This window comes from Epinephelus lanceolatus, chromosome 24 (assembly GCF_041903045.1).
Source record: "Epinephelus lanceolatus isolate andai-2023 chromosome 24, ASM4190304v1, whole genome shotgun sequence".
NCBI lineage: Eukaryota > Metazoa > Chordata > Actinopteri > Perciformes > Serranidae > Epinephelus > Epinephelus lanceolatus.
In genome coordinates, this window is record NC_135757.1 from 2,784,625 (window position 1) to 2,799,247 (window position 14,623).

At 39.5% G+C, this 14,623-nt stretch overlaps 1 protein-coding gene across 2 annotated transcripts; it reads left to right on the plus strand.

Annotated features, from left to right (window-relative positions):
* Nucleotides 1–85: 85 nt before the first annotated feature.
* rpgrb (retinitis pigmentosa GTPase regulator b) lies at nt 86–14,382 on the plus strand. 2 transcript variants are annotated; one of them, XM_033616113.2, is made up of 14 exons: nt 86–204; nt 650–775; nt 2,806–2,898; nt 3,284–3,346; nt 3,427–3,585; nt 5,030–5,179; nt 5,259–5,417; nt 6,551–6,706; nt 6,802–6,926; nt 7,922–8,113; nt 8,201–8,360; nt 8,485–8,579; nt 8,663–8,722; nt 10,498–14,382. In XM_033616113.2, exons 1-14 carry the CDS (start codon nt 174–176, stop codon nt 12,793–12,795), a joined length of 3,867 nt encoding a protein of 1,288 aa, XP_033472004.2. In that variant the 5' UTR covers nt 86–173; the 3' UTR covers nt 12,796–14,382. The 2 variants fall into 2 exon arrangements, with proteins under 2 accessions (XP_033472004.2, XP_033472005.2); XM_033616114.2 differs by having other exon boundaries at nt 8,201–8,338; nt 8,490–8,579.
* The last annotated feature ends 241 nt before the right edge of the window (nt 14,383–14,623 follow it).

Below are 14,623 nucleotides of genomic sequence, written 5' to 3' on the forward strand. Positions count from 1 at the left end.
AACACTCGTGTGTTCTTAGCATCAAAACAAGCGTCCTGTCCCTTTAAGAGTCACGTCGTCAGCGTCGTAACCTAGGAGAAGTTGTGTTTACTTCCGGGTTGTGGCAGTCGAAAACAAGAGGGGCATCAGCACGCCCACGGATACCGAGCAAAGCGGATTAAAGCGCCGCAGACATGGCAGGGGAGTCCGAGGACGAGATACCAGGTGAGTCCTGATGGAATATCGATTATTAAGATGATTATTGATCAATTATAATTATTACTTCCGGCAGCTTATCGGCGAGTTTAGCTTTAGCTTCTGCTTTAGCTCGCTGGCTAACGGTTAATAAACCGCTATAATCACTTTCACCGCTTCAACCTGGCATTTATAAATATACTCCACATATTTAATACTCACGACTAGCTTTATGTGTGACGTCATTAGCGGTTTATACGTTTCTGTGCTCCTAAACTTCTTTAAAAGTTCGCTTTGACACGTGCTCTGTGTTTTAATATCAGTACGGTGTCTTTATATTGATATCAGAGGCTTATGTTTGCTTTAGCTTTATGAATTCAGTCATATGGATGTGATGGATTAATAATCAGATTTGTGCTAGATTTATCTTCCGTTTGACTGATTCTATTTGATTCTATTTGTTCTTCTTCCTCAGAATCAGGAGCAGTTTTCACTTTTGGAAAGAGCAAATTCGCCGACAATGTCCCCAGTAAATTCTGGCTTAAAAACGACGTCCCGTCAAAGATCGCCTGTGGGGACGAGCACACCGCCTTAATCACAGGTAAAAGATACTCTGATGATATTTATTGATTCATTTTTTATTGAGCTGGAAGATTTGAGTTCAAAAACTGTTGTATGTCTTTGAAACTGTTTCATAGAAAACAAAATAACCACCTTAGAAATCAGCCCTCTGTCTCAGTGGATAGATTATTGCACACAGGCTCAGGGGCTGAAATGTCAGGGACCCTCCAGGCTTTCATCTGCAGCATGTTACTCAGACCAGGGACAGACTCAGAGTGAGCACAAAGAGATGTTAAACCACAATGAAGACACAGAAAATGACCATAAAGAGACTCAAAATAACTACAAGGACACATAAACCAAACACAAAAAAGACACAAAATGAAGACAGAAAGAAACTAAGAGACACAAATTGACCAAGAAAGACAGGAAGTGACAACAAAGAGACACAAAATGACCTCACAGAGACACAAAACGACCTCAAAGAGACACAAATGACCCCAGAGAGACACAAAACGACCTCAAACAGACACAAAATGACCTCAGAGACAACATGACCTCAAAGAGACACAAAATGACCTCAAAGAGACACAAAACGACCCTAAAGAGACACAAAATGACCTCAAAGAGACACAAAATGACCTCAAAGAGACACAAAACGACCCTAAAGAGACACAAAATGACCTCAAAGAGACACAAAACGACCCTAAAGAGACACAAAATGACCTCAAAGAGACACAACATGATTTCAGAGACAACATGATAGCCAAAGAGACACAAAATGACCCCAGAGACACAAAATGACTCCAAAGAGACACAAAATGACCTCAAAGAGACACAAAATGACCCTAAAGAGACACAACATGTCCCCAAAGAGACACAAAATGACCCCAAAGAGACACAACATGACTTCAAAGAGACACAAAATGACCTCAAAGAGACACAAAATGACCCTAAAGAGACACAACATGTCCCCAAAGAGACACAAAATGACCCCAAAGAGACACAACATGACTTCAAAGAGACACATGACCCCAAAGAGACACAAAATGACTCTAAAGAGACACAACATGACCCCAGAGAGACACAAAATGACCCTAAAGAGACACAACATGACCCTAAAGAGACACAAAATGACCCCAAAAAGACACAACATGACCCCAAAGAGACACAAAATGACCCCAAAGAGACACAACATGACCCCAAAGAGACACAAAATGACCCCAAAGAGACACAACATGACCCCAGAGAGACACAAAATGACCCCAAAGAGACACAAAATGACCTCAAAGAGACACAACATGACCTCAAAGAGACACAACATGACTTCAGAGACACAAAATGACCCCAGAGAGACACAAAATGACTCTAAAGAGACACAACATGACCCCAGAGAGACACAAAATGAACCCAAAGAGACACAAAATGACCCTAAAGAGACACAACATGACCCCAGAGAGACACAAAATGACCCTAAAGAGACACAACATGACCCTAAAGAGACACAAAATGACCCCAAAAAGACACAACATGACCCCAAAGAGACACAAAATGACCCCAAAGAGACACAACATGACCCCAAAGAGACACAAAATGACCCCAAAGAGACACAACATGACCCCAGAGACACAAAATGACTCTAAAGAGACACAACATGACCCCAGAGAGACACAAAATGACTTCAAAGAGACACAAAATGACCCTAAAGAGACACAAAATGACCCTAAAGAGACACAAAATGACCCCAAAGAGACACATGACTTCAAAGAGACACAACATGACCCCAGAGAGACACAAAATGACCCCAGAGAGACACAAAATGACCCTAAAGAGACACAAAATGACCCCAAAGAGACACAACATGACTTCAAAGAGACACAACATGACCCCAAAGAGACACAAAATGACTCTAAAGAGACACAGAATGATCCCAAAGAGACACAACATGACCCCAGAGAGACACAAAATGACCCCAAAGAGACACAAAATGACCTCAAAGAGACACAAAATGTTGCATGTCTGTGCCCAGGACCTCATTGTCTCATGATGCGTCCATGTGTGTCTCCACAGAAAATGGGAAACTCTTCATGTTTGGCAGCAACAACTGGGGCCAGCTGGGTCTGGGGTCCAAAGTGACGGTGAACAAGCCCACTTGTGTCAAAGGTCGGTCCTTAAAGGAGCTCTCTGCTTCCTGTTTTAGCCCCCAAGAGGAGGGAGGGCATTGTTTGTGTCTGCGCTGCCACTGACAGCTGTCCTCAGCCTCCTCGAGGAGACACCTCCTTCGGCCTGGACAGGAAGCTGTTATATTAACACCAGAATATGAACAGGAATAATCCCCTGATATTAGAGGTGTTAGAGCCGAGCTGGAGGGGAGACCCACAGATCTGTCTCCACTATAATCCCAATCTGGAGAGTCTGTAATCTGGGTTAATCTAGAGGGCCGGAGGCAGATGATTGGTCGCTCAATTAATTCAACTCGCCTCTTCACAGCAGTCACTCACACACACATTTATTTGCATCATTAATGATGAATTTTGTCTAATTTCAGCCCTGAAGTCAGAGAAAGTTGAGTTCGTGGCCTGTGGGAGAAACCACACTCTGATCTCCACAGGTGAGCGTCTCTCTGAGGACCAGTTTATATTTGAACCTCCTCTGAACGATGAGCCGTCAGTGTGGTTTCCCTCTCTGTAGTTCAGGGGAAGGTGTTCGCCTCAGGGGGGAACAGTGAGGGTCAGCTCGGGCTCGGCGACTGCGAGGAGAGGACGGCCTTCCAGAGGGTCGCGTTCTTCGATTCACGAGGGCCAATCAAAATGCTCGCTGCCGGGTCGAACACCTCCGCCGCTCTCACAGGTGACATTCAGACATTCTTTTCTTTATTGATGAGGCATCACAGCAGCTTGTGAGCTCACATGGCAGTTTGGATAGTAGTGTTTTAAATTTAAAGTTCTAAATTGAATATTTATTTAAATTTAGATTTCTTACATTACGTTTATTAGATTTGTTATTACGTTTATTAAATTTCTGATAATAATAATACTACAAATTTCTTTGTCAATAAATTGGATTTTTTTTAATGTCATTTTTTAAGAGCCATTTAAATTTTGATTTAGTTTCAGATGTTTTAAGTAAATTAGATTTTTTTTCTATTTTAAAAAAGAAATTAAAAGTATTTAAAGTTATATTTTGAATTTTTTATTCCGATTTCTTTGTTTGTAAATTTAAATTCAAATTTGAAAATGTAATTAAATGTATAAAATTACTGAATATAAATAAGTATGAAATTAAAATTTGCCTTTTTTAAGTTTAAAATTTTGTCAACATAGTCAAGTTTTTAATGATGAATTTTCATTTAAAATGTTATTAAAATTTATAATAATATTACTTTTTTAGTTTTGGTAGTTAGTTAGTAAATTTGATTTTTTTTAATGTATTTTTTAAATGTTAAATTTGTCACAGATTTTAGAGTAAATTAGATTTTTTTCTATTAAAAAAGACGTAAAAAGTATTTAAAGTTACATTTTAATACTTTGACATTTATTTTGAATTTTTATTCTGATCTCTTTTTTTTCAGTAAATTAGGTTTTTAAATTTAAAATTTTAAATTGAATATGAATTTAAATATATATGTCTTAAATTTAAGATATTGTCCATAAATTTAATTTTTAAATGATTAATTTTACTAAAATTTATATTAACATTGATACCTTTTTTTTGTTTTGAGAATTTGACAATAAATCAGATTTTTAATTTTTTTTTTTTTTAAAGTCATTCAAATTGTTTTTTCTCCAAGTGTGTCCAAAAACTATTTTAACCCATATTTAAAGATTTATTTCTCTTTTTTTCCAACAATTTTTTTTTCAAATAGTTTTTCGTAATTTATATTTTTAATTTTTTTGTGTTTAAAAGTAGCAAACTAGATTTTTGAATTAAGTAAAAAAAAAAATTATTTCAAAATTCAACATGTTGTGGTCTTCAGAAACAAATTTGTTTACAAGTACAGTTTTGTGTAAATGCATAAAACATTTCAGGGTATATTAATAAAATGGGTAAAATAATTACATTATAGTGTGAATAGAAGTTCACTTAATTAAATACTGTCACCTTTTTTTCAGTTGTTCAAAAAAACGTAAGCACTGTTATACATCCTGTATATATATATATATTTATAAAATGCTGAAAGACAAGACGGAGAAAAGACATGTTAAAGAAATGCAGTGGAGCAGAATTTAAAAACAAAACAGAATAAAATCAATTAGAAAATAAAAACAACCTCTGGATGTACTTCCTGTCATAGAGAGCGGTAAACTGTTCATGTGGGGCGACAACACGGAGGGTCAGATCGGTTTGGGGAAGGAGAGCCACGCCTCGTCGCCACAGGAAGTCAGCGTGGGGCAACCAATCAGCTGGGTGTCCTGTGGGTACTACCACTCTGCCTTCGTCACAGGTGAGCAGTGATGCACAGTGATGCAAAGAATGATGGAGCTGTATTTGTTGTGTGAAACTCTTCTTTGTGTGCGTCTCAGTGGACGGAGCTCTGTACACGTTTGGTGAGTGTGACAGCGGCAAACTGGGCCTGGGCACCGACCAGCTGCCTCGACACCGAGTCCCTCAGCTGGTGAAGAGCGTCAAGGAGCCCGTGGTTCAGGTGGCCTGTGGAGGAGGACACACGGTGGCACTCACAGGTCGGTACTGCAAGATATGCTTCATTTTGTTGACTTAAAGTTACATTACAAGTGTCTTGTACTTTAATACCTGTATTTTCAAACAGAGACTTTTGTGTGTGTTTATTTGTTTTTTGTTGCTTTTTCTTTTAATATTTTAATTATAATTTTATTTATTTATTTATTTTTGAATTTTAATTATTTACATTATATTCTTTTGTATTTTTTATATGTATAACATAAAGTATATTATTTATTTAGTTGTTTGTTTTAATTTATATATTTTATTTTTTATATTCTTGACATAAGTTATTTAGGTAATATTTTTTGTATTTTTTATATTTATAACATAAAGTATATTATTTATTTATTTTGTTTTTTGTTTTAATGTATATAGTTTATTTTTGTATAATTAACTTTCAATAAAATACAATATTTTTTAATTTATTTTTTAAATTTATTACATATATTCATTTATTTTGTTTTTTGGTGTTATTTTCATATTCTTGACTTTTAATTATTTAAATTATATTTTAATTTATTTTTTAAATTTATTACATAAACTGTATAATTTTATTTTGTTTTTTTTGTGTTACCATGTATATTTTAATTTCATTTTCTTGACGTTTGATTATTTACAATATATTGTGATTTATTTTCTGAATTTATTACATTTATTATATTTATTTATTTTGTTTTTTGTTTTAATGTGTATATTTTATTTTGTGTACTTGACTTTAAATTAATTACAATATATTTTGATTTATTTTTTAATTTATAACACACACTGTATTTGCTTATTCTATTTTTATTAATACATATTTTTTATTTAATTTATATTATAATATATATTTTATTTATTATTTTATGTTAATTTTTCATTATTAATAACAAGAAATGTTTTTGATTTTTTTGTGAGTAATTTTTAGTAATAGGTGTCAGATTTTCAAATGATAGGTAAAATATAAAAATAAAATGTTTGATATTGTATGTATATATATATATATATATATATATATATAAAACAATCAATAATAACAACATTATCTGTGGAAATGACGAGCGCAGATATAAGAGAGAAAATGTCCTGTTAGCTGTCAGAGGTCAGACATGATGGATTTATTTAGCTGATGTGTTTTGTTTTTCTCTCTCAGAGGACGACGTGTTCACGTTCGGTCTCGGTCAGTTCGGCCAGCTCGGTCACGGGACGTTCATCTTCGAGTCCCGGCTGCCGCGGCCTGTCGAGCACTTCAAGAGAGGCCGAGTGTGTCAGGTGACCTGTGGAGAGAACCACACTGCCGTCATCACAGGTCATGCTGCCTCTTTGATGTCATCTTTAGTTTCATCAGTGTGTCACTGGTTTGATGAACGTAACTTTCTTTAAACGTGTGCTTGTTATTTTTAGACGGCGGCCTGCTGTACACGTTTGGAGACGGCAGACACGGGAAACTGGGCCTGGGAGAAGAAAACTTCACCAACCAGTTTAAACCGACTCTGTGTCCACGTTTCCTCAAGTACAACGTTCAGGCCGTACGTCTCTCACATAATGTTCATAATTATTCTTTTTTTAAATAAAAGAAAAGAGTTTTCTTCATATAATTTATCATTTTTTATTGTTTCATAAATTTATTTGAGTTATTTATTTATTTTTTTGTAATACTACTATTTTTAAAACTATTTATCTTTATATAAAATATTTTATTAAATTTCCTATTTTTACCTTTTTATGTTTTAATATGTGTTTAATTTTTCTATATTTTAATAATCAGATTTAAATATTTTATTTATTTTATGTATAATTATTTCATATATATGATATACCCTGATATTGTATTTTAATTTGCCTTTTTTTTATTTGTATTTTTCTATATATTTTTTCTATATTATAGTTTTTTAAATGTTTTTTATTAATATTTATTTTTTATATGTATTATATATATTTATTTTTAATCATCTTATGAAATATTTTCATATAATTAAATTTATATTTTGACATTTTTATATTTGTATTTTTCTATATTATATTTTTATTTATATATGGTTTTAATATATATATTATTTTTATTTTATATGTATTTTATATAATAATTTTTAATCATTATATGAAATATATTAATATAATTAAATTTAAAATTTGACACTTTTATATTTGTATTATATATAGTTATATAATATATTTTAATTAATTTTATTTTTATATTCGTATATATTATATGTTTTTATTTATTTTGTAATTTAAACATCATGTATTTATTTTATTATTTCTTAGTTATTTGCATTCTATTTTCATGTATTTTCTACATTTCATGCAAGTTTTTATTCATTATTATATTTTTTGAATACATTTTTAATTTTTTATTAATTAAGAAATTGAAACCTTTTATTTATTTGTAGGTATTTTATGTTTATTGTACTTATTAAAATCAATGACAGTGAACATATTTTGATTTCTTTGTGAGTAATACAGTAGTTTGTAATATTTTTTAGATGTCAGATAGTAATGTATGGGCTGTGTCTGTGTACAGGCTCCGTGCGGCGGCTGCCACATGGTTGTGTTGGCTCGGCCGCGGGATCCAAGCTGCGCTGACGTCACTCTGGAGGAAGACGACGTGACGGAAGATTACCTGGAGAAGCCTTACGTGGAGCTGCTGGGGGATACGACGGACTCCTCCACCCTGCAGAGGAGCCTCTCTGCTCGGGTCCGCAGGAGGGAGAGGGTGGGTACACAGCACAGAGGCTGGTTCCTCCATCCTCCTCCACAGATGGAGAATGAGTCGTGACTCTCCTCACCTTTCCCTCCACAGGAAAGATCTCCGGACCAGTTCGGCACCATGTTCCACACGCTGCCCGCCATGACGCCCGGCTACCTGCACCCGCCGCTGCCCGTCTCCGGCCACACCATCCCGCCCAGACTGCCTCCACCTGAGCTGACCCACAGAAAGGTGCTCAATGGCACTCACCAGGGTACCTACCTCACCACACCTCCACCTCCTGTCCTCCTGATTTTGAGCAGATCTCTGCGTATTCTTTCTCTGACCTTCCCTCAGAACTTGAACCTAACATGGCGTCCTGTTTTCTCCCTCGTCAGAGCAGACAGGAGGCGAGACAGACAGCGTTGTGGAGAGCCTGACTGACACGGACAGCGTTAAAGGCCTCGGAGAAACCACGGACTTCCTCAACATGGTGAGAGATCAGTGAACTCGCCATGAGTGAGGTGTGACAGGTGGAACATGTGTTCATTTTGTTTCCTTTCCTCCTCCTGACAGACACACGTGATGAAGATGGACCCCGGTGATAAAACACTCACTTTGTCTCCAGTTCAGAAGGTAAGCTTTCTAAATGTTTTCTGATTAACTATTGATTCATCGTCATTCTGCTCTCTTTCTTTCCAACACACAACTCTTCTTCTACACTCACTTCTCTTCATCAGGTCCATACCTGAGGTTGTTTTTTATACAGAAAACCAGTGATGGAGTGTAACTAAGTACATTTTACTAATTACATAATTTTACTGGGGTAATGTCTGAATGCAACTCGTCAATTAGACTTTCCAAGAGGAATATAAATAAGAACATCCTGAAACATCCAGAAAACTACAACCCAAAAACCAGAATAAATGTTGGCAATGTGTGTTTCTGCAAACCATCAATATGTTATATTTGTATGTTACGATGCAGCAAATATGTTAACGCTGCGGTTAACGTGTGGTTAGGTTTCAGCAATAAAAACCACGTAGTTATGGTTAGGAAAAGATCGTGTTTTGGCTTAAAATACCCACTTTTTGTGGCACAAAACTTGGCAGTAAAAACAGCCATGGGTCACTAAAAAACGCCTACATCTGGGGCCCAGAAAGCCACAAGACAAACAGCCACAGGTTGTGAAACACCCGCACATTTAAGGCCTAAAAAGCTGCTGGAAAAACAGCTATGGATCCCATAAAAGCACCCTTGTTTAGGGTCTAGAAAGCTGCTTGAAAAAAACAGCCATGGGTTGCTGAAAATCACCCACATGAGGGCCGAAAAAGCCGCTGGCAAAACAGCCACAGGACCCAAAAACACACCAATGTGTGGGGCCTAAAAAGCTCCTGGAAAAACAGCCAGAGGTCATTAAAAACACCCACATTGGAGGTCTTAAAAGCCACAAGGCTGTGAAAATACACCCACCTTTCAGGCCTAAAATGCTGCTGGAAAACAGCATCAGGTCCTTAAAAACGCCCATGTTTGGGGCCTGAAAAACAGCTATGGATCCCTTAAAAGCACCGTTGTTTAGGGCCCAGAAAGCGCCTGGAAAAACAGCCACCAGTCGCTAAAAAACACCCACGGTTAAGGCCTAAAAGCTGCTGGAAAAACGGTATCAGGTCACTAAAAACTGATGTTTGGGGTCCATAAGCTGCCAAAAAAACATCCACGGGTCACTGAAAATGGCCAATGTTTAGGACCCAGAGAGTCGCTAGAAAAACAGCCACAGGTTGAAAAACACCCCCACATTTTAGGCCTAAAAAGCTGCTGGAAAAACAGCCACAGGACCCAAAAACACACCAATGTGTGGGGCCTAAAAAGCTGCTGGAAAAACAGACACAGGTCCTTAAAAAACACCCAAATTTGTGGTGCAAAATCCCGCCAGGAAAAACCACAAGTTGCTAAAAATCACCCATATTTAGGGCCTGAAAGCTGCTGGAAAAACAATGACAAGCTGCTACGAAACACCCACGTTAGGGTACCTAATCTGAGGAAAAGTGCCAAACTTGCACTAAAAAAGATGAAATTCTAAGACTTAAAGAACTCACCAGAAAATATAACAAATACTATTTAAGAAAAAGTGTCGAGAAAAGTCTGTTTCTTGTGTCGCCTTCTCTTCCAGGAGCAGCTCCTCTTAAATTTCCTCTTGTTTCTCAGTTCTTACATATTTAAGGGAAGAGACTAAAAATAGAAATAACCTCATGAACCACCTTGATGAAAGTCAGAAACAAAGAAGAGTTGTGACATTTTTCTCTCATAAACCTTTTCTTTTATCTCTTTTAATTTTTCCTGCATGCCTCTGTTGTCTTCTCTAACGCATGCCTCTCTTTCACCCTCTGCTTGCTGTCTGGTGCCGGGGATAGAGGAAGGGTAAGCACGGTAAGACCACTAAAGGGCAGAGAGAGAACCCAGTGAAGGAGAGTAAGCTCAAGGCTGTGTCTCCTCGCCGTCCGCTACCCACGGAGCTCCTGAGGAGCCCTGGCGCTCGGTCTCTGGCTCCTCAGAGCCCACACAGACTTAGAACAACCAACAAAGAGAATCTGACCATGGAGGAGCTGCAGAGGAAGCCCAGTAAGAACAAACCGAGCGTAGGGGACATTAGGAAGGCGGCGTCCAAGCAGCGGCTGAGGCCAGCTCAGGGGAAGAGCCAGCTGATAGAGGTCGGCAGGAAGCTGGAGTCTAAACAAAGTCCTGAAACCAGGAAGATGGTTGTTTCAGGCGCAGAGAAAGTGAAGCCGTCGAAACCTAAAAGCAAACCGATAGCGGTGCGAAGTGCAGGAGCTAGCTCGCCACGCTCACCTGGGTTTCACCTGGGTGACGCTTTGGATGACGAGAGCTCAGGTCGACGTCTCTCCGAGGTTAGAAAGAAATCTAAAGACGCAGATTTTTCTAAAAAGGCCAAGAATGAGAAAAACAAAAAAGAGGCAGAATCAAACAAAGAAACTTCGTCGAAGCTCGGCCTGCTCGCCGGAGCGGCCTCGCTTGCAGCAGGGTCGGTGTTAGTGCATGAGGTGGCGTCCAGAAGCCGTTTGAGCTCGCCATCGCTGTCCGAGAGCAGCCATAGCGCCAGGAAAGACAGTACGACAAAGTCACGGAGCGAGGAGTCCGAAAGTGGTGCTGCGGATGTTAGCAACAAGTCCGCTGTCAGCATCAACATCATACCTGATAGTTCTGAAGGCAGGACGAGTCAGGACGAGGAGGACACGAGTCAGGACAAGAAGGGAAGGAGTCAGGATGAGAAGGACACAAGTGAGGACGAGAAGGACACGAGTCAAGACGAGAAGGACACGAGTCAGGACGAGGAAGACACGAGTCAAGACGAGAAGGACACGAGTCAGGACGAGGAAGACACGAGTCAGGATGAGAAGGACACAAGTGAGGACGAGAAGGACACGAGTCAGGACGAGGAAGACACGAGTCAGGATGAGAAGGGAAGGAGTCAGGATGAGAAGGACACAAGTCAGGACGAGAAGGACACGGTTGAGGATGACAAGGACACAAGTCAGGACGAGAAGGGAACGAGTCAGGATGAAAGTGAGGAGGAGAGTAAGGACTCTACGACGGTCAAACAGGAGGAGGAGGATGAAGAAGATGAAGAAGAGCAGAGAACCAGTGCAGATGTAAGCGAGGAAGAGGAAGAGGAGGATGTCAGTCACATCAAGAAAGTAACAGAAGAAGAAGACGAAGATGAAGAAGACAGCAGCGCTCTTCAACCAGAGGATGAGTCGGAAAGCAAAGCAGGCGAGGAGGCAAGTGGGGATGAGGAGGAAGACAGCGCTGAGGAAGAGGAGAGGGAAGAGGAAGAGGAAGCAAGCGTGACGGCAGGAAGTGAAAGTGAAGACGAGATTGAATCAAAGGAGAGCAAAGGAGGTGATGCCGGAGAGGAAGAGGAGGAGGAGGAGGAAAGTGAGGAAGGGTCGAGTCAGGAGACAGAGAGCAAAGGAGGAGAGTCTGAGGAAGAGGAAGAAGAAGAGGGGGATCTGGAAAGAGAGGGTGAGGAGGAGGAGGAGGAAGGTGAGGGTGAGTCTGCTAAGTCGTCTGAGGAGGAAGAGGAGAGTGAGGTAGAGAGTGAGACAGAGGGAGGAGAAGAGGAGGAAGCAGAGGAGGGGGAGGAGAGTAGTGCAGCAGAGGAAGAGGAGGAGGCAGAGGAGGAGAGTGAAAATGAAGAGGAAGAGGAGGAAGCAGAGGAGGAGAGTGAAAATGAAGAGGAAGAGGAGGAAGCAGAGGAAGAGGAGGAAGAGAGTGCTAAGGAAAAAGAGAGTGAGAAGGAAGTGGTAGAAGAAGAAGAGGAGGAGGAGGATCAAGATAGTGAGGTCGAGGAGGCTGAGGAGGAAGAGGCTGATGAGGATGAGGAGGAAGAGGCTGATGAGGATGAGGAGGATGAGGAGGAGGCAGAAGAAGAAGAGGAGGGGGAGGCGGGTGAAGAAGAAGAAGAAGAAGAAGAAGAAGAAGGAGAAGAAGAAGAGGAGGGGGAGGAGGGTGAAGAAGAAGAAGAAGAAGGAGAAGAAGAGGAAGAGGAGGTTGTCAAAAAGAAAAAGTCAGCTGAGGTCAGAAGCATTAAGTCCAGAGGTAAACAGAGGTCAGGGGTCAAAGGTCAGGCAGCAGATGAGTCAGAGGAGTTTTGGGACGACGTGCTGCCGCAGTACCTCAACCTGAAATAACTCTAATAATCAACATGATCATCTTCACCATCGATCAATATTTTTATCTGTGAAACATCAGGAAACAACAGAGCCCAGTTTCAAACATATACATTCACACCGGCGCTATTTGGTCCACTTTAAACGAACCCTGGTCCGCTTCCACGGATAGTTCGGTTCGTTTGGAGTGGTGTGAACGCTCATTCGAACTCTGGTGCAGAACCAAACGAGCGAAACCTTGTCCGCTTAAAAAACTGGGGGTCTCGGTTCACTTGCAAGTGAACCCTGGTGCGGTTCGCTTACAGTGGGAAATGCAAACGGACTATCCAGCGAACCAAAGAGAGGAAGTGAACCAAAGACAGGAAGTGAACCAAAGAGAGGAAGTGAAACAAAGACAGGAAGTGAACCAAAGAGAGGAAGTGAAACAAAGACAGGAAGTGAACCAAAGAGAGGAAGTGACGTAGGGCGCAGTGCATTTCGGGTAGGAAAAAAAAAACAAAGCTAACAGCGCGACCCGGGAGAAGCAGTTTTTAAATTGTTTAGCGAGAGGTTTTCTTCTTCCTCGTGTTTTTTTCTTCCTGGTCTGTGGTCGTTTCGGGCAACGCCGCCACCAAATGCGCAGCTGTTGTAACTGCGTGACGTTGTCCTGGCGGTTTGGTCCGCTTTAAAAAGTGCAGCGTGAAAATGAACCGAACGAAATGAAGGTGCGAAATTTTTCAGCAGTCCCCGCCCAATTGAACAAAGTCCCCCGGACTATCCTGGTGTGAATACGCCCCAAGGTTCAAAATGGCACAAATGGGCTTCCATAGCTATTAGCCGTTAGCATTAGCATAGTGTTGAGTGTAGCTTTAACAATGGATCAGATCATTAGAGCTCGTAGTGACAAAGTATCATCAGCAGCTGTACGACTCTCCTGAGCGTCTTCCAGCTCAAAGTCTACCGAACCCCGGCTTCATCGTCTTGGCGACAGTCGACCTCCAGGTGAAGTCGTATCTTCAAGGTCAAACTAAAAATGTATCTCTGGCCCTTTGGCCGATGTTACAAAGTGAGTTTCTCCATAAATCTTCCTGTTTACAAACTATTACGTGAGAGTGTTTATCGCCAGCCAGTCTGTATGAATCTGAAGCTACACGAGGATAAGAGTTTGGGGACGAACCAGGTCCCTGAACGTCTCACTCACGGTGCCTTTACTGCTCATATTCCTGTCATTCTTATTTCATCATCTTATTCACTTCTCATGTGATGACACATTTCTGTTTCCGTCTTCATGTTTTATGCACAACTGCTTTTTATAATGCTCGTCTTAAACTTTGCTTTTAAAGAGTGTGTTTACGTCTTTCTGTGGCAGCTTGAAATGGTTCATGTGGGGAAAAGAAAGGAAAGTTTTTAGTTTATTTTGGTTCAGTATTTTAGACACAGTGAAGAGAAGGAGTTGGAAACATCAGTGGTAAATAAAAAATAAGATGCCAGTATTTTATTATTCTCCAGACAGGCTGCTTTGATTAAAGATTTACATTTTTATTTTATTTCATCTCCTGCTTTTTACTTTCTTTGTCTGTTTTTGTTCATTTCTGTGTTTGTAATAAATAATGCTATTTATTTCATTCATTTTGTTTTGGTTGTTTTTTTTTTAAGAGAGATAACTTTTAAGAAAAGTTTGAGACGGAGGGTTTAACATTAAAAACAAGTCACGTTTTGAATGATCAGACTCGATATTTCATCAAATCGAATCCAGAAATTGAAAAAAATTGGAAAAATTACGCAGGTATTTTATTTGGACTTTGACGTCTTTACAGCTAATTATTATTTTAATTTTTACTTAATCTCTGTATTTTTCCTCCTTTTAATT